Source organism: Pristis pectinata, chromosome 15 (genome assembly GCF_009764475.1).
Source record: "Pristis pectinata isolate sPriPec2 chromosome 15, sPriPec2.1.pri, whole genome shotgun sequence".
NCBI lineage: Eukaryota > Metazoa > Chordata > Chondrichthyes > Rhinopristiformes > Pristidae > Pristis > Pristis pectinata.
The window spans coordinates 7,901,888-7,928,812 of NC_067419.1; the positions used below are offsets into that span (position 1 = coordinate 7,901,888).

The 26,925-nt window shown below is 45.5% G+C and overlaps 1 protein-coding gene across 1 annotated transcript in view; it reads right to left on the reverse strand.

Annotated features, from left to right (window-relative positions):
- The window catches only part of LOC127578169 (A disintegrin and metalloproteinase with thrombospondin motifs 20-like), a 487,994-nt gene that overhangs the window by 39,018 nt on the left and 422,051 nt on the right, over positions 1-26,925 (reverse strand). Inside the window, exons 35-36 of the mRNA XM_052029795.1 lie at positions 19,099-19,272; positions 4,265-4,435 (exon numbers count right to left, since the gene is read on the reverse strand). Coding sequence (XP_051885755.1) covers positions 4,265-4,435; positions 19,099-19,272 — 345 coding nt within the window. The remainder of the gene's footprint in view (positions 1-4,264; positions 4,436-19,098; positions 19,273-26,925) is intronic.

Below are 26,925 nucleotides of genomic sequence, written 5' to 3' on the forward strand. Positions count from 1 at the left end.
AGCACCTGTGGAGGGCAATGGACAGTTGATGCTTTGGGTCGAGAGCCTTCTTCTGGACTGAAAGATAGAGGGGAGATAGCTGGTATACAAAAGGTGGAGGGAAGGGGTGGAGCGAGAGCTGGAGGGTGATAGCTGGATCTGGGTGAGGGGGGCGGGGATGATCGGCAGATGGGGGAGTGGGAATAGCATCAGAAATTGGGAGGTGATGGGTAGAGGTGACAAAGGGCTACGGATGGTGGAATCTGGTAGGAGAGGAAGGTGGGGCATGGAACCAAGGGAGGGAGGTGGGGAGGGCAGATGGGAACAGTAGGGGGAGGGGAACCAATGGGACGAGTCTGTGGGTGATGGGCAGATGGAGGAGGTGGAGGAGGGGAAATAAATAGGGTGATGGGGGGGCTGGGGTAAGTGTCGGAGGAACTGGGTAGATCAGGAGGAGAGGGAAAAGGGACAGAGGGGGAGCAGGTTACTGGGGGAATTCAATGTCCATGCTGCCAGCTTGTAGATGACCCCAGGTGGAATACGAGGTGCCATCCCTCTAGTTTGTGTTTGGCCTCACCCCTGGCAGTGGAGGAGGCCGAGGGTGGGCACGTTGCCTTGGGAATGGGGAGGGGGATTTAAAATGGCTGCCGACCGGGAGCTCCTGAGGGCCATGACGGACAGAACTGACTTGCTGGGCAGCTCTGCAACTCCATCCTAATAACTGGCCAAGACCCCCAGCAAATGGGGAATCTGAGGTGGCGTTGAGTGCAGACTGTATCCTGCCTGGAAACGGGAAGGTGGGCTTTCACTTTCGATTTTACTTTGGATAACAGATGGTGACAGCCATACACATCTCTTCCTTAAGTTTGCATCTACATCTTTTAAGGCATGTGAATAGGAATAGGAATAGTGAAGGTAGGACATACACATCTCCTCCTAATGGCAAATAAATGCATGGCTGAGAAGTTGGTGCAGGAGGGAAGGTTTTAGATTTTTGGATCATTGGGATCTCTTCAGGGGAAGGTGGGACCTGTACAGAGAGGACGGGTTACACCCGAACCTGAAGGGGGGCCAATATCCTTGCAGCCAGGTTTGCTAGGGTGGTTCAGGAGGGTTTAAACTAGTTTGCAAGGAGGATGGGAACCAGAGGGTTATGTCAGAGGAAGAAGGGGATCGGAAAAAGTCAGATCTAACAGGTAGAGAGGCTTTGAGGAAGGAGAAGCAGAGTGCCGGCTGTAAAAGCAGTAAGGCGGATGGGCTAAAGTGCATTTACTTAAATGCAAGAAGCATCAGGAATAAGAGAGATGAACTGAGAGCTTGGATAAGTACATGGGACTACGATATTGTGGCTATGACAGAGACATGGCTGACATCAGGGCAGGAATGGATATTGAATATTCCTGGTTTTCAGTGTTTTAAAAGGGACAGTGAGAAGGGGAGAAGGGGAGAAGAGGAGGAGGGGTGTCGATACTGGTCAGGGACACAGTTACAGCTGCAGAAAGGGTGAATAATTTGAAGGATCCTCTCTAGAGTCAGTATGGGTGGAAGTTAGGAACAAGAAAGGAGCAGTTACTCTACTGGGAGTATTCTATACAGGCCCCCCGGTAGCAGCAGGGATACTGAGGAGCAGATCAGGAGGCAGATTTTGGGAAGATGTGAAAATAACAGGGTTGTTTCATGGGAGACTTCAACTTCCCAAACATTGATTGGCACCTGCTTAGTGCCAAAGGTTTAGATGGGGCGGAGTTTGTTAAGTGTGTCCAGGACGGATTCCTGTCACAGTATGTTGACAGGCCGACTAGAGGGGATGCCATACTAGATCTAGTTTTAGGTAATGAACCGGGTCAGGTGACAGATCTATCGGTGGGTGAGCATTTGGGGGACATTGACCATTGCTCCATAACCTTTAGAATTGTCATGGACAGGGATAGGAGCAAAGAGAATGTGAAGATATTTAATTGGGGAAAGGCGAATTATGAGGCTATAAGGTGAGAACTTGAGAGTGTAACTTGCGATGACATTTTTGAAGGGAAATGTACTATAGAGATGTGGTCAATGTTCAGGGATCCCTTACAGGATGTTAGGGATAAATTTGTCCCCCTGAGGCAGGGAAGGAATGATAGGGTGAAGGAACCATGGGTGACAAGAGAGATAGAACAACTAGTTCGGAAGAAGAAGGCAGCATACATAAGGTGTAAGCAGCAAGGATCAGACAGGGCTCATGAGGAATATAGAGTAGCAAGGAGGGAACTTAAGAAGGGGCTGAGGAGAGCGAGAAGGGGATATGAGAAGGCTTTGGTGAGGAGGGTTAAGGGTTTTTCTCGTATGTGAAGAGCAGAAGGATGGCTCGGGTAAAGGTAGGTCCGATTAGAGACGAAGGTGGGAAGTTGTGCCTGGAAGCTGTGGAAGTGGGTGAGGTTCTCAATGAATACTTCTCTTCAGTATTCACCAAGGAGAGGGGTCTTGATGATGCTGAGGACAGTGTTGGTAAGGGTAATGTTCTAGAGTATGTAGATATCAAGAGAGAGGATGTGTTAGAGCTGTTAGAAAATATTAGGACAGATAAGTCCCCGGGGCCCGATGGAATATTCCCCAGGCTGCTTTGTCAGGCGAGGGAGGAGATTGCTGAACAGTTGGTTAGGATCTTTGAGTCCTCATTGTCCACGGGGATGATACTGGAGGATTGGAGGGTGGCGAATGTTGTCGCCTTATTCAAAAAAGGTAGTAGGGATAGTCCAGGGAATTACAGACCGGTGGTGGGTAAGCTGTTGGAAAGAATTCTAAGAGATAGGATCTATGATCATTTAGAGAATCATGGACTGTTTAGTGACAGCCAGCATGGATTTGTGAAGCTTGCCTCACTAGCCTGATAGGGTTCTTTGAGGAGGTGACCAGGAAGATTGATGAGGGTAGTGCAGTAGATGTGGTCTACATGGATTTTCGTAAAGCATTTGACAAGTTTCCGCATGGTTGGCTTCTTCAGAAGGTCAGAAGCCAAGGGATCCAGGGAGGCTTGGTCGTGTGGATTCAGAATTGGTTTGCCTGTAGAAAGCAGAGGGTTGTGGTGGAGGGAGTGCATTCGGATTGGAGGGCTGTGACTAGTGGTGTCCCACAGGGATCGGTTCTGGGACCTCTACTTTTTGTGATATTTATTAATGACTTAGATGAGGGGGTGGAAGGCTGGGTTAGCAAGTTTGCAGATGACACAAAGATTGGTGGTGTTGTGGATAGTGTGGAGGGCTGTTGAAGCTTGCAGAGGGATATTGATAGGATGCAGAGCTGGGCTGACAAGTGGCAGATGGAGTTCAATCCAGAGAAGGGTGAGGTGGTACACTTTGGAAGGATAAACTCCAAGGTAGAGCACAAGGTAAATGGCAGGATTCTGGGCAGTGTGGAGGAGCAGAGGGATCTGGGCGTTCATATCCACAGATCACTGAAAGTCACCTCACAGGTGGACAGGGTAGTTAAGAAAGCTTGTGGGATGTTAGCTTTCATAAGTCGGGGGATCGAGTTTAAGAGCCACTAAGTAATGATGCAGCTTTACAAAACTCTGGTTAGGCCACACTTAGAGTACTGTGTCCGGTTCTGGTCACCTCATTATAGGAAGGATGTGGAGGCGTTGGAAAGGGTGCAGAGGAGATTTACCAGGATGCTGCCTGGATTAGAGAGTATGGATTATGAGGAGAGACTAAAGGAGCTAGGGCTGTTCTCATTGGAGAAAAGGAGGATGAGGGGAGACATGATAGAGGTATATAAGATATTGAGAGGAATAGATAGAGTGGACAGCCAGCGCCTCTTTCCCAGGGTGCCAATGCTCAAAACAAGAGGACATGGCTTTAAGGTAATGGGTGGGAAGTTCAAGGGAGATGTCAGAGGGAGGTTTTTCACCCAGAGAGTGGTTGGTGCATGGAATGCGCTGCCTGGGGTGGTGGTGGAGGCTGATACATTGGTCAAGTTCAAGAGATTGTTAGATAAGCATATGGAGGAATTTAAGATAGAGGGATATGTGGGAGGAAGGGGTTAGATAGTCTTAGGAGTGGTTTGAAGGTTGACACAACATGGTGGGCCGAAGGGCCTGTATTGTACTGTATTGTTCTATGGTTCTATGGTATTAAGAAGGTCGGGATGTTTGTTGACGTTAAGAGAACTATGTAAATGAAAGTTGTTGATTGGTGGGGAAGGAGGTGTTGTAGCGTGACCCACTTATTTCACTGCCAGGGCCGTAATCATGGAAACCGGGGAATCCTGAATATCTGAAGGATGTTACAAGTGTCAGCATCCTTACCTGTGACCATTCCCCTGCAATCCAAATGTAGTCACAAGGTGCAATGGAGCAGCTTTGCACAGCAGGAGGCTTGGATGAATGGTCACAGTAATCATCCTCCATCTGGTCCCGGGTGTGGCTGATGCACTGAACGCTGCGTTTCTTCACGCCTTCACCACATGATGCGGAGCACTAGGAAGGAACAAGGGGCACAGAGTCAGCCATGAGTGTGCACTCCCGGGGAACTTTCAGGCCAGTCGCAGCTCCAGTGGGATTCAGGATCCAAATGCCTACTTTACTGGTCACTCGTGTGTCTGACCCGGTCGTGGAGTGGTTGGATGCACACTTTGGTAGATAAAGAAAATTTACTTCAAGATCTAACAACTTTTCTTCAGCATTGTAAAATTCAAGCTAAATTCTCACTAGCCATTGCTGTCCAAGAAGGCTACTTCCAACACAAACTTGCACAGCCCAAGGTCACTCTGTTTTTGCTGTGAACTACCCTCAGTAATGTTTACCATTATATCCCCACTTTGGGCCCACCATATGGTATTGAAATGTTTCTACATACAATCATGTGCCATGTTGCTTCAAAGACAATAAACTGTGCAGAAAATTTCTGCATGTTTTGACATGAAATGGTGCTAAATTGATGCAAGGGGCATTTATGTTCTATGCTGGAGCTCAGCTGGCAAAGGAAAGCTGTTTCAAATAACAAGCTGTAGCGGAGATGGATTACTCTGACAAAGCAGATTATTCACCAAAACATCCCTCACCCAACCAGAAGCAAATAGATTTCACCGATTTTAACCCAGTACTTTGCTCAAAGAGACCTCTAGCAGATGTGACGGTAATTGTCCTCTGCTATTCTTGACTTAATCACTGTTGTGCTTTCAGTAATCTACTCTTCTGGACAACTTCTCTTGTAAAACAGTCCTTAAAAGAAATCTTTTAGACCGAACTTTAGTTGCCTGTTCTAACACCTCCTCAAGAAGTTGTATTGGATTCAGTATCATAATGTTCCCATCACAAGTCTTGAGATGTTTTACTGCATTAAGGAGGCTGTTGTTCTCACCTGTAACATATTGTTGTTGAGTGGAATCTTTATCAGCAACTTGGTTTCTAATGCAGATCATAATCATCAATCTCCTCCCTCCCACATTCTACCTCTCACCCACACACTAGGGGCAATTTACAGTGGCCAATTAACCTACCGACCCGCACATCTTTGAGGCGTGGGAAGAAACCAGGGGGGAACCCATGTGGTCACAGGGAGAAGATGCAAACTCCACACACACGGAGAGCGCCGGAGGTCGGGATTGAACGTGGGTGGTTGGAACCGTGAAGCAAAAGCTCCGCCAGCTGCAGCACTCCGCTCCATGTTACTCTAACTCGCAGGCTCACTTGGCCATTTCAGAGTTCAGCTGAGACAAAATCTCCAGTGGGCTTCTGGAGACGTTGAGAGGCCAGATCAAGTAAGGACACGAGAAAAAGCCCCTCATGCCCATTTTACCATTCAACAACATCACAGCTGATCTTTCAGCTTGGTGACACTTTCCTGTGTTCTCCTCCTTGATTCCTTTAATTTCTGAAAACCTATCGATCTCTGCCTGAAATAACCAAGTCTCTCGGGTACAGAATTCGAAAGATTCAGCAGCCTCTGGTGAAGAAAATTCCCCATCTCAGTCCTGAATGGCTGACTCCTTATTCTGAGATGGCGATTCCTGATTTGAGACGACCCGGCCAAGGGAAACGTCATCCCTCTCAAGGCCCATAAGAGTCTTAAATGAGACTCAAGAGAGTACAGGCCCAATCTGCTTAATCTCTCCTCACAGGATAAGCATCATACCAGGGACCAATCAGGTGAACCTTCACTGCACAATCACTGCTTTCCTGCTCACTGTTACTGACACTGGTTTTAAACTCTACATTTACTTCATTATTTAAATTTAAGTTGCCCAGCTACTGTGAAAAAAATTGGGACTATTTTAAACGGAGGTCCTGCGAGAGTTGGTGCTTATTATTCAGCGCACAATATTCATGAAAATACATCACACTACCTAATATCCCCAGCATCTGCAGCAGATTAACCCTGTCTGTGTAAAATGGTGTGGAAAGGCACTAATAGTTTCAGCTCAAATTGAGTCCTGGTATCTCACTGTACCCAGCAGTACTCCATCACAGTGTGACATCTGAGTCTGTAACACGGTAATTGACATTAAGAGTGTCCAGGGATTGAATGAGTACAGTGAATGTACCCACAATGGTCCATAAATACTTTATACAGCAGGGGATCTGTCTTCAGCTCTAATTGCATGCATTAAATCACCTGGGATATGCACAAGATTTCCAATCAGGGTTTAAGAAGTTCTAGTAATACTAGACATCTGAGAAGAAAATCCCTTCTATAAGATTTCAAAGTGCTGAAAAGAAAAATTGAATTACTAGCTAGTACATTGACGATGCTAATATGTACTTACAGCATCTGACACACCCAGCACTTTAAATTAACTAGTCTCCAGAAATATGAACAGTTCAGTTGGCCTTTCCTTCGTTTAAAAATGAGAACTTGAGCAGCAGTAAATTGGAGTCCAGGGGCATCTCCTGTGAGAAACTGCTCGCTAAATAAAGAAACATGTTTCGTCTTCGACATTGCATGGAATTCCCCTTGTTATGGAATATTCAGCACATTGTCCAGGCATCCACTGAGTGGCTGGAACACTGGATCTCCCAGAAGATTTTGGAAAATAGCTGGCCTGGATTTTGCACACACCTCTGACCTCAAGGGAAACTGCCCTCTGTGGCCTAGTTTTTCCCCTTCCCTATGTCAAGTGCTGTCACTCATCAATTCAAAGGGATCTCTGGTGTCCAGCAACTGCAATGGCATTAACCAGCCAATCACACTGAAGGATTCTCACAGATGCCCAGCTGGGAAGGAAAGTGCACTCCTCTTAACCATTTCAGAAGTATTACAAAATGGAACATAAAAACTGGAATATATACATAAGATTAAAGTGGGGGCATTTAAAATAACAAAAAATATTGTTTAAAAATCCAGAGGTTTTTTCAAATATTTAACTGAGGAAATTACAATCCACCTATTTATCTGCACCCGGACCAGAGATTTTGCTTAGTAGCAATTATGGCTTCTCCTGCAACAAAGCATAACATTTTCTTGAAAAATTACATGGAAATTACTTCATGGTTACCTGAAGCATTTGTTATTTCACTGATTTCCTTTGCACTGTAGAATATGTCCAACCAGTGCAGTCCGCAGCTGAGATACTGACAGAAACTCTGCATGTGCAGAGATCTCAGAGCTGCAGTCGGTTTGGATGTCATTATACAGTAGAACCCCAATAGTCCACTAATCAACCAGTTGGATATCCCGATGGCTCACCGGGAATGTTTGCTGTGCTCTGTTCCCTATTACTGGGGCACTGGTTCCAAACTCCCTTTTCCATTCACCAGGGTACCAGTTATAGCCCTCCCTCCTGACTTATCCAGGCCCTGGTTTTTGCACTGAATGGTGGGGCCCAAAGGAGTACTGAGGAACAGAAGGACGTTGATGTACAATCCATATATCCTGAAGGTGGCAACAGAGGGTAAGGTGGGGAAGAAGGCTGGAGACACAAGGTACTGGAATCTGGAGCAACACACAAAACACTGGAGGAACTCAGCGGGCCAGGCAACATCCATGGAGGGAAATGGACAGTCAACGTTTCGGGCCGAGACCCTTCATCAGGACTGGAAAGAGGGGAGATAGCCGGTATAAAAAGAAGGGGGGAGGGGCGGAGCAAGAGCCGGGCAGGTGATTGGTGAATCCAGGAGAGAGGGGGATAATAGACAGATGGGGGGGGGGGAGAGGGGGCCTGATGCAAGAAACTGGGAGGTGATAGGTGGAAGTAACAAAGGACTGAAGAAGGTGGAATCTGATAGGAAAGGACAGTGGGCCATGGAATATGGAGAAGGAGGTGAGGAGGGGACCCAGAGGGAGGAGTGTGTGGGTGATGGGCAGACAGAGGGAAAGGAGAAGGGGTGATGGGGCTGGTGGGATCAGGAGGAAAAATGGGGGTTGGGGAGGGGGAACAGACAGTTAGAGAATTATCGGAAGTTAGAGAATTTGATGTTCTTGCTGTCAGGTTGGAGACTACCCGGGTGGAATATGAGGTGTGGTTCCTCTAATCTGCATCTAGCCTCAATTTAGCAGTTGAGGAGGCTGTGGACAGACATGTCGGTGTGGGAACGGGAAGTGGAATTAAAATGGATGGCCATCGGGAGATCCTGGCTAGTACAGCAGACGGAGCGAAGGTGCTCGACGAAGTGATCACCCAATCTGCGTCGGGTCTCACCGATGTAAAGGAGGCTGCACCGGGAGCACTGGATGCAGTAAATAACACCAATGGATTCACAATGTGAAGAATTGCCTCTCCCGGAAGGGCTGTTTACGGCAGGCCTTCATTAGCCCAGGTATAGAATATAAGAGCAATAAGATCTTGGTAGAGTCTAACCAGTGGTCTAACCAGTGTTTTATAACATTGTACCAATCACATCCTTCCTTTTGCAAACAATACCCCAGCTGCGGTCTTACCATAACCTCTATACCCTGCTTAATGAAAGCAAGTACCTTAATCACCTTACTTACCTGTGCTGCTGCCTTCAAGGATCCTTGCACACCAAGGTCTCTCTGTTCCAAAGAACTTCCTAGAAAGCCTCCATTCATTATGTATGTCCTATTAGTCCTTCCAAGATGCATCACCGCACATTTTTTTGGATTGAGTTCCACCTACTGTCTCTCCTCTTTTCATTTCACCTTTCCAGCATCCGCAGTATTTTGGTTTGGTATATTTAAGTACTTCACAGCAAAAAGGAAAGTTGGGAGGTAGGGTGGTTATATGAAAGGGTCAAGGGCTAGATTTGGAGAGGTACTGATGAGAGAAAACATCTTACCCAGGTTGGGAAGTTGGGTGGTCAGCAGCTTAATGGGCACAGGAGTGGCCCTCATGGATAAAATGAGTTTGGGAGAATCGAGAGAATGCTGTAAGGAGGTGAGAATTTAAAAAGATTGCCTTTAGAAAGACAGGAAACCCATTCCTTTTCAACTCACTGAAATTGCTCCTTCATACCCTCGCAGTGTTGCATTCACAAATATATCACAATCCTGAACTCACCAGCTCAACATCGCTTCTTCCTTTTATTGGTATTGGTTATTATTGTCACAGTGAAATTATTGGTACAGTGAAAAACTTGTCTTGCATACTGATCGTACAGGTCAATTCATTACGCAGTGCAGATAAATTGAGTTAGTGCAGAGTGCATTGAGGTAGTACAGGTAAAAACAATAACAGTACAGAGTAAAGTCTCACAGCTACAGAGAAAGTGCAGTGCAGGTAGACAATAAGGTGCAAGGTCACAACAAGTTAGATTGTGAGGTCAAGAGTCAATCTCATCGTGTAAGGGAACCGTTCAATCATCTTATCACAGTGGGATAGAAGCTGTCCTTGAGCCTTGTGGTACATGCCCTCAGGCTCCTGTACCTTCTGCCTGATGGTAGAGGAGAGAAGAAAGAATGACCTAGGTGGGTGGGGTCTTTGATTATGCTGGCTGCTTCACCAAGGCAGTGAGAGGTATAGACAGTGTCCATGGAGGGAAGGCTGGTTTCTGACGCATTGGGCTGTGTCCACAACTCCTTGTAGTTCCTTGTGGTCCTGGGCAGAGCAGTTGCCATACCAAACTGTGATGCATCCAGCTAGGATGCTTTCTATGGTGCTTCGATAAAAGTTGGTGAGTGTCAAAGGGGACATACCGAATTTTTTTAGCCTCCTGAGGAAGTAGAGAAGCTGGTGAGCTTTCTTGGCCGTGGCGTCTATGAGATTTGACCAGGACAGGCTATTGGTGATGTTCACTCCTTGGAACTTGAAGCTTCCTTTTAAAAGGGGTAGCTGCACAACTGTCATCAGACAAGAGCTAGCAGGAGTAGGTTGGGAACAGCTACTTGCAGGTGGGTCGACATCCGACAAGTGGGAAGTGAAATAATGAAAATTCAGTACCAACACGAGGGTGAAAGATACAGACAGCAAGGCTAAGGAACCCTAGATGTCATGGGATAATGATGGCGATATTAAAATAAAAAGGGAGCATAGGACAGGTATACAGAACTGAAAGCAGGAGAGGCCTTTCAAGAGTATGGAAAGTGTAGCAGGTATTTAAAAAAGAAATTATGACGGCAAAAGGGGTCATGACTTATCACTGGTGAACAAGATCAAGGAAAGCCCCAAACTATTTTATAAATACATTAAGGACAAGAGGGTAACCAGGGAAAGAATAGGGCCCTTTGGGAACCAAAGGGCAGTGTGTGCATGGAGCAAGAAGACGTGGGTGAAGACTTCTCATCTGTATTCACTGAAGAAAAGAACATTGTCGATGGAGAATTCAGGCAGGGCGGTGGCAGTGAAAATCTAGAACATATTATTAAAAAGGTATTAGACGTGTTAGCAGGCTTGAAGGTGGATAAGTGCCCAGAGCTTGAAGGGAGGTGCCTCAGAGTGTTTTAGCAGTGGAGAGAGGACATTGCTGGTACTTGACAGAGATTTTAAAATCTTTGTTAGCCATAGGTGAGGTGCTAGATGACTGGAGGACAGCAAATATGGTACCTTTATTCAAGAAGAACAGCAGGGATAAGCTTGCTAATTACAGGCAAGTAGGTGTGATATGTCAGTGGTAGGGAACCTATTGGAGAAAGTTCGGAGGGACTGGGTTAATCTACACTTAGAAAGGTTGGCAACTGGTTTCCTCCTACATCCCAAAGACGTACAGGTTAGGAAGTTGTGGGCATGCTATGTTGGCGCCGGAAGAGTGGCCACACTTGCAGGCTGCCCCCAGAACACCCTATACAAAAGATGTATTTCACCGTGTGTTTCAATGTATATGTGACTAATAAAGAAATCTTATCTTATCTTATAGCATGGTTTTGATAAGGGGAGATCCTGTCTGGCCATTTGATTGAATTTTTCAATGAGATAACAAGATGTATTGATGAGGGCAGTATGGTTGGAGTAAGATCTTGGACAATGTTTCATCATGGGAAACTGGCCCAAAATGTTAAGGCCCAAGTTGGCAAATTGGGCCCAAAACTGGCTTGGTGATAGGAGGCAGAGGGTATTGGTGGAGGGTTGTTTTTGTGATAGGAAGCCTGAGACCGGCAGTGTACCAAAGGGAACAGTGCTGAGGACCCTTACCATTCCACATAAACATCGACAATTTTGATATGAATGTAAGAGATGAGATTGGTAAGTTTGCACATGACGTGAAAAAAATTGGTGGTGTTGCTGATAGGGGTTTCTTCAAGTACAGGATGATGTTGGTCAACTGGTAAATTGGTCATGGCAACAGCAGGTGGAATTTAATCCTGAAGAGTGCGAGGTGATGCATTTTGGGAGAACTAATAAGGGCAAGACATAAACTGTGCCCTCGGGAGTATTAAGGAACAGAGGAACCTTGGTGTACAAGTCCAAGGAGCTCTGAAGGTGGCAGCACAGGTAAATAAGGTGGTGAAGAAGGTGTGCAGGATGCTTGCCTTCATTAGCCAGGGAGGACTTGGTACAACTTTTATAAAACATTGGTTAGGCCACAGTTGGAATATTGTGGCAGGTCTGGTCACAAAACGGAAGGAAGGACATGATTGCACTGGAGGACGGTGCAGAGGATGTTCCCTGGGCTGGAATGTTTCAGTTATGAGGAGAGACTGGGTTTGTTTTCCCCTGGAGCAGAGGAGACAGAGGCTGGGGTGTGGGGTGTGGGAGGGACACCTGGGAGAGGTACACACAATTATGAGAGGCAGAGACAGAGTAGATAGCAAGAAACCTTTCTCCAGAGCAAAAGTGTGGAGAAGACCAGAAGGTACAGGTTTAAGGTGAGGAATGAAAAGCGTAGAGGGGATGTGAGGAAGAGATTTTTCCTCATGGGTAGGTCTGCTTGTGCTGATGTGAGGAGATCACAAGATCACAAGACAAAGGAGTGGCCATTCGGCCCATCAAGTCTGCTCCATGAGCTAAACTAATACTATTCCTATCTAGCCCCAATTTCCGGCCTTATCCCCATATCCCTTGATACCTTCACTAATTAGATACCTATCAATCTCCTCCTTAAATGCCCCCAATGATTGGGCCTCCACAGCTGTATGTGGCAAAGAATTCCATAATTTCACTACCCTCTGGCTAAAGAAATTTCTCCTCATTTCTGTTTTAAACCGGTACCCTCTAATACTAAGATTGTGCCCTCTAATCCTGGACTCACCCACCAGGGGAAACAGCTTAACCACATCTACTCTGTCCAGTCCTTTCAACATTCTAAATGTTTCTGTGAGGACCCCTCTCATTCTTCTGTACTCCAATGAATGCAATCCAAGAGCCAACAAACACTCATCATAAGTAAGCCCTTTCATTCCAGGAATCATCCTTGTAAATCTTTTCTGAACCCTCTCTAACATCAGTACATCCTTCCTAAAAGAAAGGGCCCAAAACTGTGCACAGTACTCCAAATGAGGTCTCACCAGTGCCCCATAGAGCCTCATCAACACTTCCTTACTTTTATACTTTATACCTCTCGAGATGAATGCTAACATATTATTCGCTTTCTTTACCGCCGATCCAATCTGGTGGTTAACCTTTAGAGTATCCTGCACAAGTACCCAAGTCTCTTTGTACTTCTGTACTTGGAATTTTCTCCCCATCTAGATAAATAATTTGCCCATTTATTTCTGTTTCCAAAGTGTACAACTGCACATTTCTCAACATTGAATCTCATCTGCCATTTCTTTGCCCATTCTCCTAAACTATCTAAGTCTCTCTGCAGCCTTCTTATTTCTTCAATACTCCCTACTCCTCCACCTATCTTGGTGTCACCTGCAAACTTAGCCACAAAGTCATTTACTCCATGGAGTTTAAACCAGAGTGGCAGGGGATTAGAAACTGAGAATAGATTCAGAAGAGGCAGAATTGAAGTAGAAGGCTGAGAAGAGTTTGGAAGCCAGAAAAAAAATACGGGCTGGACAACAGACAAATGAAATGCAATCTGGCTGCATTAATGGCAGGTAACGAAATGCAAATGTGAACTGAAGACACAGATATGGCATCTTAGCTTTTACTGAAACATGGGTTAAAGTGGGACAGAGCTGGCAGCTTCACAGTCCTGTCTGTAGGTTCTTCAGATGAGGTTCGGGGAGGGGGGGGGGGGAAGATGAAGGATGATGCCAATGTCAGTGAAAGAATCAATTACAGGTTTCTGAAGTGATAAGTCGATAAAATCATTACCAAATGAGGCTACATAAGTTCACTAAGGAATAAAAAGGAGGAATGTACACTTGATTTCCAAGCTATCAGAAGAGCAAATCCAAAAATTCCGGCAAGTGCATAAACTACAGAGCAGGAATAACGGGGGACTTGAATTGCCACAATAATAACGAAGATGCAGTTAGTGCAAAAGGTACAGAAAACACAGAATTTCTAAGTTACATCAGGAGAACATTTTTAGCCAGTATGTAGCAAGCCCTTCAACTCGAGTGTTGGGGCGATTCTGGATTTAGGATTAGGGAATGGGCCTGGCAGTGGGAAAGAATATCTTGGGAGTGGCAATGTGTGGGCTTTGTTTGAGTGTTGTGTTTAAGTGTAAGAGCTGAAGCATTGGTTTGAGAGGCTTCAGTGAGAGGAGGCTGAGCAGAGGAACAGGTAAGGGGAGGTGAGGTTTCCCTTAGAATTACTCTCTGGTACGACAGTTAGGGCAGTGACGTGCTCCTCCTGCAGGATGCGGGAGATCGGGGGACTGCCAGTGTCCCTGATGACTTCACTTGTAGGAAGGGCGCACTTCCTACAGTTCCTGACTCACCGCATTAAGGAACTGGGGCTGGAGTTGGATGTACTTAGGATCATCTGAGATGCTGAGAGCATCATAGACAAGAGTTTTAGCGAGGTGGTCACACCTAAGCTGCAAGCAGCAGATTGTGCGGTGACCACTAGGAGAGGTACGAGGGAAGAGACAGACAGTGTAGGGTTCCCCTGTGACCATTCCCCTCAGCAGCAAGTATACCCTATTGGATACTGCTGGGGGAGATGACCTATCAGGGCACAGCAGCAGCAGCCAGATCAGTGGCACTGTGGCTGGCTCTATGGCTCAGCAGGGAAGGGTGAAGTCAGGCAGAGCAATGTTGAGAGGAGACTCCATAGTTGGGGGGACAGACAGGAGGTTCTATGACCGCAGAAGTGATGCCAGGGTGGTGTGTTTTTTGCCTCTCAGGTGCTAGGGTTGAGGATGTCTCAGAGCGGCTGCAGAACATACTCAAGAGGGAGGGGGAGCAGCCAGAGGTCGTAGTGCATATTGGCTCCAATGACAGAAAGGGGAAGAGGTCCTGTGCGGTGAGTATAGGGAGTTAGGAAAGAGGCTGAAGAGCAGGACCTCAAAGGTTGTAATCTCTGGATTACTCCCAGTGCCACGTGCTGGTCAGGGCAGGAATAGGATGATAGAACAGATGAATGTGCAGCTGAGGAACTGGTGCAGGGGGCAGGGGGCAGGGTTTCAGGTTCTTGGATCATTGGAGCCTCTTCTGGGGCAGGGGGGACCTGTACAAGGAGGACGGGTTGCACCTCAACTGGAGGGGAACCAATATCCTGGCTGGGAGGTTCGCTAGAGCAGGGTTTAAACTAGTTTGATTAGGGGAATGGGGACCAGAGCACTGGGTCAGAAGATGGAGGGATTGAGGGGGAGGTAGGTGTCAGGGGCAGTAAGTCTGTAAGGAAGGACAGGCTGGAGCAAGGTAATAGACACGACGGGATGAACGGGTTGCAGTGTGTTTGTTTTAATGACAGGAGTATTAAGGGAAAGGGTGATGAACTTGGAGCATGGATCAGTACATGGAACTATGATGTTGTTGCCATTACAGGGACTTGGCTGAGAGAAGGACCGGTCTGGACACTTAATGTTCCAGGGTTTTAACATTTTAGAAAAGATAGAGAGGAAAGTTAAAGAAGTTGGGGGGGGAGGGGAGGTGCACTACTAACCAGGGGCAGTATCACAGCTGCAGTCAGAGGAGACATAATGGAGGGCTCGTCCACTGAGTCTGTATGGGGAGAACCCAAAAATAAGAAAGGTGCAATCACTCTGATGGGGTTATACTACAGACCTACCCCCCAGGTAGCCACTGAGACATTGAGGAACAGATATGCAAGCAGATTAGGGAAAGGTGTAAAAACAACAGGGTTGTTGTCGTGGGAGACTTCAACTTCCCCAATATAGACTGGGACCTCCTTAGTGCAAGAGGTGTAGACAGGGCAGAATTTGTTACATACCTCCAGGAGGGTTTCTTAAATCGGTGTGTAGATAGTCCAACTAAAGGAGGGGCTGTACTGGACCTGCTATTAGGAACCTGCTTGTGATTGACCTTTCAGTAGGAGAACATTTAGGAAACAGTGATCACAACTAGTGGAGTTCTGCAGGGATCCATACTGGGACCTCTGCTGATTGTGTTGTATATAACTGACGGTTGAAAATGTGGATGGGTGGGTTAGTAAGTTCACAGATGATACAAAGATTGGTGGGGCTGTGGATAGTGTAGGAGGTTGCCAAAGGATACAGCGGGATGTAGATCAGTGCGGATATGGGCAGAGAAATGGTGGATGGAGTTTAATCTGGCCAAGTGTGAGATGTTGCACTTTGGGAGATCAAATGTAAAGGGACAGTACACTGTTAATGGCAGGACCCTTAATAGCTGATGAACAGAGGGACAGGCGAGGTCTCAGAGGACTGGCGAGTAGCTAATGTCATTCCATTATTCAAGAAGGGAAATAGGGATAACCTTGGAAAATATAGACCGATGAGTCTCACATCAGTGAGAGGGAAGTTACTGGAGAGGATTATCAGGGATATGATTTATGAGCATTTGGAAAACCATGGCCTAATTAGGGACAATCAGCACGGCAAGTCATGTCCTACTAACGATTGAGTTTTTCGAGGAGGTGACGAAGATGATTAATGAAGGTAGAGCTGTGGATGTTGTCTACATGGATTTTAGAAAGGCATTTGACAAGGTCCCTCATGGGAGGCTCATCCAGAAGGTTAGGATACATAGGATCCGTGGTGAATTCACCAGTTGGATTCAGAACTGGTGTGCCCATAGAAGACAGAGGGTAGTGGTCAATGGGACTTATTCTGGCTGAAGGTCCATGACCAGTGGTGTTCCACAGGAATCTGTAGTGGGACCTCTGCTGTTTGTGATATATATAAATGATGTGGATGAAAACGTGGATGGGTGGGTTAATAAGTTTGCAGACGACACAAAGATTGTTGGTGTTGTGGATAGTGTAGGAGATTGCCAAAGGATACAGCCAGAGATAGATCAGTTGCAGATATGGATGGAGAAATGGCAGATGGGGTTTAATCCGGCCAAATGTGAGGTGTTGCACTTTGGGAGATCAAATGTAAAGGGACAGTTAATGGCAGGACCCTTAACAGCGTTGAATTACAGAGGGATCTTGGGGTCCAAATCCATACCTCCCTGAAAGTGGCTGTGCAGGTTTATAGGGTGGTGAAAAAGGCATTGGACATGCTTGCCCTTATTAGTCAAGGAATTGAGTACAAGAGCTAGGAAGTTATGTTGCAGGTTTATAAAACTCTAGTTAGGCTGGATTTGGTCACCCCATTACAGGAAGGATGTGGAGGCTTTGGAGTGGGTGCCCAAGAGGTTTACCAGGATACTGCCTGGATTAGAGGGCATGTGGTATGGGGAGAGGTTGGACAAACTTGGGTTGTTTTCTCTGGAGCGGCGAAGGCTGAGGGGAGATCTGATAAGATTATGGGAAGCATAGACAGAGTCGACAGCTGGCATCTTGTTCCCAGGGTTGAAAAGTCTAATACCAGAGGGCATGCATTTAAGGTGAGGGGGGAAAGTTCAAAAGAGATGTGCGGGGCAAGTTTTTTTTACACACAGAGTGGTGGGTGCCTGGAATACACTGCCAGGGGAGGTGGTGGTGGCAGATACGATGGAGGCATTTAAGAAGCTCTTAGATAGGCACATTAATGTGCAGAGAATGGAGGGCTATGGACGTTGTGTAGGCAGAAGGGATTAGTTTAGTTAGGCGCTTAATTACTCATTTACTTAGTCTGGCACAACATTGTGGGCCGAAGGGCCTATTCCTGTGCTGTACTGTTCTATGTTCTATGTATCTGTGGGACAGCATTGTTGCAGTTTGATCAAGTTAGGTTCAGTATGGTCATGGAAAAGGCAATGATAAGATAGCAGTAAAGTTTCCAAATTGGTGGAAGACCAACCTTCCTACTTGGAGAAATAATGTGATAGAAATTATAAATCTGTCTCAGTGCAATCTGAGAAGATTCCAAGAGTTCGGGGTGAACATTTTCCCATTGAGAAACAGGGAAGGAGAGCTATACCCCCTGGATGCATCAAGGATGACAAAGGGCAAACTTTATGTCGGAAACTTCGAGTTGTAAACCTGTATTAATCCTTCTTGCAAAAGAACACAGGAGCTGATTGAAAATACAGGAGTGAAAACCAAGTGAGGGTTTGAAAAAATATTGGCAAGTAAAATCAAAAAACATCCAAAGATGTTTTATGTGCATAATGAGAATAAATAAAGAGAATAAGTAAAAGTGAGGCCAGGGCCTAACTGGGACCAAAAAGTTATCCTGTAGGTGTAGGCAGAGGGCAAAGGGCAAATGCCAGCAATGCCAGTTGTGTTTAAGAGGAAGAATGCAAGATATTATGTGGGTTAAACATGGGAAGAGAGGAAGCATTAAGAGGTTCAGTTTCTTTACAAGCGGTCATATTGCCAGGCTCAGATGAAATATTCCCCAGGCTGTAAAGGAGGCACGGGAGAAAGCTGTGGAGGTCCAACGTTTGTCTCACCACCCTGGTGAAAGAGGACTGTTCATGTTATACAGTTGTCTAAAAAGGGACTGAGAGGATAAATCAAGAAATTCCAGGCCCATTAGTTTAACTGGTGGTGGGCATATTACTGGAATCATTTCTGAGACACATTATGCTGGCACGGTAGTGTAGCGGTTAGCGTGACGCTATTACAGCGCCAGCAACCTGGGTTCCATTCCCACCTCTGTCTGTAAGGAGTTTGTACATTCTCCCTGTGTCTGCGTGGGTTTCCTCCGGATGCTCCGGTTTCCTCCCACATTCCAAAGACGTACGGGTTAGGAAGTTGTGGGCATGCTACGTTGGCGCCGGAAGTGTGGCGACACTTGCGGGCTGCCCCCAAAACACTCTATATAAAGATGCATTTCACTGTGTGTTCCGATGTACATGTGACTAATAAAGATATTTTTGTAATGGGGCATTTGTAGCAGCTACTATAGGGATTGATGCCCAAAGCATTTCTCTCCCCAAGCAGTTAATGGCCAGAACAGTCATAATTTGATTAACAAAATTATCGGAAGTACCCGTGACGTTAATTTGAAGCTGAATGAAATGCACCCTGGTGCAGAGCAAAAACATCAGGAATATGAGCCATGATTGAAAACAACTGTGGAGGGAAGCTGGGAACATGTCACTGGTCAGACCCCTCAAAAGGGAACATGAAGGGCCACGTTACAGGGTTAAAATTCTGGGACCGATAAAGAAGGCAGATTTAAACAATACTGTCTGGAGTTTTGGAGACACAGTTTGCGGCTTCCTTTCGAGTGTATATCTGGTTTGGCACCTGGTCAAATAACTCTAGGCACTATGTGTGCTGGAACATGCAAACATTTATTTGAAGTCCCCACTCAAGAGGAAGCCCCATAAAAGAAGCCCCTCTGTCATTTCTGACGTTAACTTTTTCATCTTATCAGGCCATACTTACATCTTGCCATTCATCTGCTAGCCATTCATAGTGCAGGCAGGCAGGCAGCCGGCATTGCTGAGTGCCAGCTGGGCGAGAGGATGGATTGCATGTCTCTTCAATTACCCGACCTACACCCTTCAGCCTGCAGAAGACATCCCTTTGCTGAAACCCGGCTCCACAGGTCACTGAGCACTGGCACCAAGGAGAGGTCGAAGAAAGAAAGGTAAAGAATGCATTAGCTACTAATGTTAAAAAATTACTCATTCATACGTTGGTCTCATATACAGGTTTTTTTAACTGCTTCTTAAGGCCTCTTAAAGTAAAAATTGTGGACAAAATAATGCTCTGCCTTGCAGTTGTGTATATTTGAAACACTTAAGTTATCTGAGACTTTGGAGCAAACAATGTACGAACTTCATGATTAGGAGTGAGGTAGAAGTTTAAAGAAAAATGACAGAGCAATTACTTTAAAGCCAAACTTAGGTTCCAAGTGAAACCTAACCACAAAATAAAGAGCAACTGTTGAGGTTAGTCGGGCTATACTCCAGATATTTTACTTGAGGGAGCTCCTCTCCATCGACAACTGCTCCCAACACTGAATACTTTATCTAAATGTCCTCATTTAAAGGGATTTTCCTAAAAATGACAAGGTGGACATACAATAACCTAAGTAATCAGTCGTGACAAAAGGCTTTTAAGATTGGGTTTCTGCTTTGCATCTATTTAACATTTGTATATTGTGCATAGAAATATTCAAATGTGACTAAGTGAGATGTGCATTTGTATAGTGCCTTTCACAACCTCCAGATATCTCAAAATACTGTGCAGCCAATGAAGTAAACTGGTTGCTACGGCCGCATGGGAATTGGGGCTGCTAATATGTTTACAGCAGTGCTGTGATCATGATTTAGTGATATTGCTTGGAAATCAAATGTTAGCAGGAAAAATGTCTTGTCTCTTGCTTGAAATAGTGCTTTCAGGATGAATCCCCTAAGAACCTAAGTAGGGCCTTAGTTTAACATCTCTTCCAACAGATGACATCTCTGACAACGCAATGCTCCTTTAGTATTATTCTTGTGTGTCAGCGTACATCTTAGAATCAATTCTCTGGAAAGAGGGCTGAGCCCACAACCTCTGATTCAGAGGTGAGAGAATGACTAATTGGCCATTAGCTGCAGCTCCAAGTTTTAGAGGGATATGGGTCAAACGTGGCAAATGAGTCTAGCTCGGGTAGGCAACTTGGTCTGCATGGATGAGATGAGTTGGGCAAGGGGGCCTGTTTTCCATTCTGTATAACTCTATGACTCTTTACTGTAGCACATTTATACTGCAATATTCACTTTCATAAAACAAAATGATTTCAGTGCTGTGACACTCATTGGGCTTCTTAATTTGCAAAGTCTGTGTGTTTGGTAATTCAAGAGTATGAGAGTTTTAAGTTGTCTAGATGACAGTACTTGGAGCCCTGTGTTGTAAGTTATGACAAAAGAGTCACAGAAATCAAATTGAAAGGGAACAGCAACAGTTCTTTTTAAATCATCTTGAAATGAATGTGCAGCGTAGATCTAATAAATACAGTTAACACATAAACAGTAAAGCAATCACTATTGTTTCATTAGTGATGATCCCCTACAAATCTGAATTAAAAACAGAAAATGCTGGAAACACTCAGCAGTTCAGGCAGCATCTGTGGGGAGAGAAACATTTAATACTTCAGGCTGAAGACCCTTTGACAAAACCCACCCTCTTGAACCCAGACTGCTTGATAAAGGTGAACTGGACTCGAGCACGCTGGCTTCTCAAGAGACAGGCCAGTGATCTGAATCCAGCACAGACAGAAGGTGGTCTGATATCCCAGGTAACTGGAGTTTGCCAGCTGAAGTTACAGTGGGGCAACTGGCAAATGTCGCAGTGACCAGGGCTTCAGATTGTAGCGCAGACAATAATTTGGTATGATTGAAGTCAATCAGACGTACAATTCGGAGTCATCATCCTGCACTTTTGCACCTGTTTAGAGCTAGCCAAAGGCAAAGTTCTCCCAACCTCTCTTGTAAGAAGCACCTCTTTTGACTAAGCTATTGGCCACATGTTCCAAAAGGTAGACCCCCTGATCTACCTTGTTGTGACCTTGCACCTTATTGCACTGCACTTTCTCTGTAGCTGTGACACTTTACTCTGTACTGTTATTGTTTTTGCCTGTACTACCTCAATGCACTCTGTACTAACCCAATGTAACTGCACTGTGTAATGAATTGACCTGTACGATCGGTATGCAACACAAGTCTTTCACTGTACCTCAGTACAGGTGACAATAATAAACCAATACCAATTTTGACTGAGAACACCTTTGCTATGCATCCTGGGTCATTTACGACAGTGAAAGGTGCAACACAAGTCACAGAGTCATACAGCACAGAAACAAGCCCTTCCCCTACCAACGGCGAATAACTAATCCCATTGACCTGCCCTGGTCCATAGTCTTGGTGATTCGAGTGCTTGTACGGAGAATGTTGTGAGAATACCCACTTCCACCAGCCACAGGGTGAATGAGGTCACATCCCTTTTAAAAATATTCCCCTTACTCTAAACCTATGCCTTGTAGTTCTGGAGACCAGGACAATGGGGAAATGCCTTGTAGTTCTAGAGACCTGTGCAATGGGGAAATGCCTTGTAGTTCGAGAGACCTGTGCAATGTGGAAATGCCTTGTAGTTCTAGAGACCTGTGCACATATCCCTCTATTTTAAATTCCTCCATATGCTTATCTAGCAATCTCTTGAATTTGACCAATGTACCTGCCTCCACCACCACCCCAGGCAGCGCATTCCATGCCCCAACCACTCTCTGGGTAAAAAACCTCCCTCTGATATCTCCATTGAACTTCCCACCCATTACCTTAAAGCCATGCCCTCTTGTATTGAGCACTGGTGCCCTGGGAAAGAGGCATTGGCTGTCCACTCTATCTATTCCTCTTAATATTTTGTATACCTCTATCATGTCTCCTCTCATCCTCCTTCTTTCCAAAGAGTAGAGCCCTAGCTCCCTTAGTCTCTCTTCATAATGCATACTCTCAAAACCAGGCAGCATCCTGGTAAATCTCCTCTGCACCTTTTCCAGTGCTTCCACATCCTTCCCAAAATGAGGCGGCTAGAACTGGACACAGTGTGGTCTAACCAGAATTTTGTAGAGCTGCATCATTACTTCATTGCTCTTAAACTCAATCCCACGATTTATGAATGCTAACATCCCATAAGCTTCCTTAACTACCCTATCCACCTGTGAGGCAACTTTCAGGGATCTGTTCCCAATTTACGCTCCCAAGTTCTCACTTAATATCATCATAATTTGCCCTCCCCTAGTTAAATACTTCCCCATATTGTCTGCTCCTATCCCTCGCCAAGGCTATGGTAAAGGTCAAGGAGTTATGGTCACTATTTCCAAAATACTCTCCCACCGAGAGATTTGAAACATGATCAGGCTCATTGCCCAGTACCACGTCCAGTATGGCCTTTCCTCTGGTTGGCCTGTCCACATATTGTGTCAGGAATCCTTCCTGGACACGCCTAACGAACTCCGCCCCATCTATCCCCTTTACACTAAGGAGGTGCCAATCAATATTAGGGAAGTTGAAATCACCCATGACAACGACCCTGCTATTTTTGCACCTCCCCAAAATCTGCCTCCCGATCTGCTCCTCAGTGTTTCTGCCGCTATTAGGGGGGGTCTGTAGAATACTCCCAATAGAGTGATTGCTCCCTTCCTGTTTCTGACTTCCACCTACAAAGGGATCTGTCTGTCCCAGTGCATGAAACACAAAAAGAGAGCATGGAGATAGTGCAAATAGGAAGGCTAATTCAATGCTGGCTTTTATTGCAAGAGTTATAGAGTATGAAAGTAGGGATGTTTTGACACAACTTTGCAGGGCACAGGTGAGACCACCCCTGGAGAACTGGTTACAGTTTTGGTCTCCGTATTTAAGGAAGGATTTGTTTGTAGTGGAGGCAGCGCAGGGAAGGGTCACGGGGCTGAAGGTTCTGATGTATGAGCAGGATGGGCCTGTACTTATTGGAGTTTAGGAGAATGAAAGGTGATTTTACTGAAACGTATAAGATGCTGAGGGGGATTGACAGGATGGATGCTAGGATGGTCTTTCCTCTTGTGGGGTATCTAGAGCCAGGGGAACAATTTCAGAATGAAAAGCCATCTATATCAGATGGAGATGAGGAAGAATTTCATCTCCTGGAGGGTTGTGAACTTTTAGAATTCGCTGTCCCAGAGGGGTGTGAAGGTGGAATTATTGAATAGGTTCAAGGGGGAGATTAACTGACATTTAAATTATGGGGGAATCAAGGGATATGCGGAGAGGGCAGGCACGGTAGAGGGCAGACACAGTAGTGTAGGGGGTAGCGTAACACTTTACAGAGCCAGTGACCCAGGTTCAATTCCAACCGCTGTCTGTAAGGAGTTTGTACGTTCTCCGGGTGCTCCGGTTTCCTCCCACATTCCAAAGACGTACAGGTTAGGAGTTGGTGCCGGAAGCGTGTCGACACTTGCAGGCTGCCCCCCAGAACACTCTACACAAAATATGTATTTCACTGTGTGTTTCGATGTACATGTGACTAATAAAGAAATCTTGAAGTAGAGCTGTTATTTTCGATAACGTTAAGATTAATGATCCAGGATCTGTCCTTCAAAGCAATGCCTCCATCGGAGAAGATCCAATTCCCAGAGTGCTCTCAGAGTTACCACGTTTTACATGAAACCGTGTGTTGAGTAATTACTCACAGGCCCAGGATGGCTTTCATGGAGCAGCGTTGGGACATTACGCTGATAAGGTGTCTGACTGCTGATCATTGTATGGGTGCCTTGGTGGTGACACCACTGCCAACACTTCATGTGTGTCGGTGAAAAGATCAGTTACCTCCCACATCCCAAAGATGTGTGGTTTGGCAGTTGGAGACGCAGGGACCTTGGGGCAGAAAGCAAAGACATCCCTGGTGTCAACTATCTCATGGATCTGGGGATGGGGCACATCTTCTGCTGAGCAGGTCAAAAATTTAACAAACATTCACTACAGCTTCACCTCTCTCACGAAAAGCAATTCACTGTCTCGGATCAATTACATTTTCAATTGTCTTCACTGATATTTTTAAGTGTGGTGACACAGTCCATAGCTTTATAATGACCCAATCAACCTCCTCAGGTGGGTGACTATAAGCGAATGTTCATAATGCTTCCAACTGTTTGTTTTTCCAAGTGCAATAAAATGTTCAAAAGACCAGCCTTGATCTTCCAAGGTGACAAGTCCTTCATGCACGTTACTGAAACCCACTGAAGTTTAAATGGGAATGGACTGGATCAGGAAAGTAATGATCTGAGCTCAGAGAGGATATAAAGCATGATCATTTCCTCAGAAATGTTTTTACAAGTGCTGGTTTCATGAGGAGTAGCTCAGCCAAAGAAAAGCTTTCAGGAAAATTGGAAAATCCTGCACAACTTAGAAATTCAATTGCATTAAGCAATTCATAAAAAAGTGGATAAGCGTTACTGTACATCACAAAGGTAGATCCCAAAAACATCTGGCATTGATCTGCAAAGTTTAAGAACAGTGGGTATACTCCTCTTTCATGTCCCACCATTGAAGTGTACCTATCTGGTTCAAAATCAAAGACGTCACTCAGAGTACAAGATTGAACAGTAAATGTTAAGTACAAATTAATCAGTACTTAGTACAGGACATATCTTGTGGAAAATCTGGCAGTAGTACATGGTTTTCTTACGCTGCTTGAAGTTAGCATCTATCATCAAGACCAAATTAACTATTGGAGTCAACTTACGTTACATTTCTACACTCAATTGTGACCTAATTTTCTTTTTTAAAGTGTTATCCAAATAAGTACCCAAAGACGATGTGAGACAGGTGCAGGCGATGAACTGTAGATGAATTTGACGGACACTTCGCGTTTCCGTGGGGATAACAGCAGACTGACTACACTCTCCTTTTCTGTGCTTTCAGACCAGTTCGAGAGCAAGTTTCCAATCTAATCCTGCCGTTTATTGAAGGCTCACTGCAATTGAACACCACTTTTGACTCTAAATTATTCAGCAATGATCCTGGACTTAGTTCATTCGACTGGGAGATATATCCCAAGCTCCACCCTGCACTCGATGGACTTGTTCAACTGCACTTGGCATAAGTCGAGATATACTTTATTCATGCCGGTCTAGGCTGAGCTGTCTGGTTCTCCTTCTCCCACCTACACCTTTGTTTCCTTTACCAGATGTCTCAAAGTTCATGAAACAAACATCATGTCTGTCCCTGCTGACCATGGACAAAGGCCTATTCTGGTTGCACGAAGGTCGGCAGTAGCACCTTTTGAACAGCCCCAGCTCAATTTAATGAAATTAGGAATGGCAGCTCACCAAAAGTTGGGGAAATATCGCAATCTTAGATCAGAAAGAGAATGCCTTTGAGTTCATTAAATGGATTAAAACACATCCAAGAAAGCAAATGGATTCAAACGCTGGTTATTGAAAATGTATGGATGCTAAGTCTACATTTTCTTTGTAATATCTTAAGGATTAAATGAACTTCACATCGGGTTCTTAACGGTTCAATTGGCAACAGTTGTTGTAATGACCCAAGTACAGGGAATAAGTTCCCAGAATCACAGAATGCCACAGTACAGGAGGAGGTCGTTCAGCCCACCGTGTCTGCGCAACTCTCCAGTTCCACATATCAGCCTTTCCCTGTAACCTTGCAAACCTTTCTTCACCACATGTTCATCCAATTCCCCCTTGAAGACCACAGTGGAACCTCCCCCCACATCTGCAGACAGTGCATTCCACATTCTAACTTCACGTTGTGTAAAAAAGTTCTTCCTCACATCACTCTTAATTCTCTTCCCCTTTATTTTATACTGTGACCTCTAGTCCTCCCAGCTGCCACCAAAAGAACCAACGTCCCACTCTCCATTCTGTCCAGACCCCTCATTATATTATATACTTCAATCAGAACTTCCCACAGACTACTCTAAAGAAGACAATCCTAGCTTTAATCTATCCTTGTAACACTAGTCCCTTGTCCCAGGAGCCACTCTTGCAAATCTCCAGACCCTTTTGAATGTCTCCACATCTTTTGATAACAGGACGATTAGAATTATGAGATAAGGTATCTTTATTAGTCCCATGTACATCGAAACACACAGTGAAATGCACCTTTGCGTAGAGTGTTCTGGGAGGCAGCTCCCATGTGTCGTCACACTTCTGGCGCCAACATAGCATGCCCACAACTTCCTAACCCGTACGTCTTTGGAATGTGGGAGGAAACCGGAGCACCCGGAGGAAACCCACGCAGACACGGGGAGAACATACAAACTCCTTGCAGACGGTGGCCGGAATTGAACCCGGGTCAACAGCGCTGTAATAGCGTCATGCTAACCGCTATACTGCCGTGCTGGCCCACAATGCCCCAGACCGGTGTTTTATAATGGTTCAGCAGAACTTTCCTGCTTTTATACTCCAAACCTCTGTTATAAAGCCCAGAATTATGTAAGCCTTATTAACTGCGCTCTCAACCTGTCCTGCCACTTCCAATGGTTTGTGCACCATACCCCCAGGTCTCTCTGCTCCTGCACCCTTTTGGAACTGCATCCTGTATTTTGTAATGTCCCCTTATTCTTCCCACCATAATGTAACACCTCACGTTTCCCTGCATTGAACTCCATCTGCCATGCTTCTGTCCATTCTACCTGCTGGCTCATGGTAGTGTAGCAGTTAGCGTAACGCTATTACAGCGCTAGCGACCCGTGTTCAATTCCCGCAGCTAACTGTAAGGAGTTTGTATG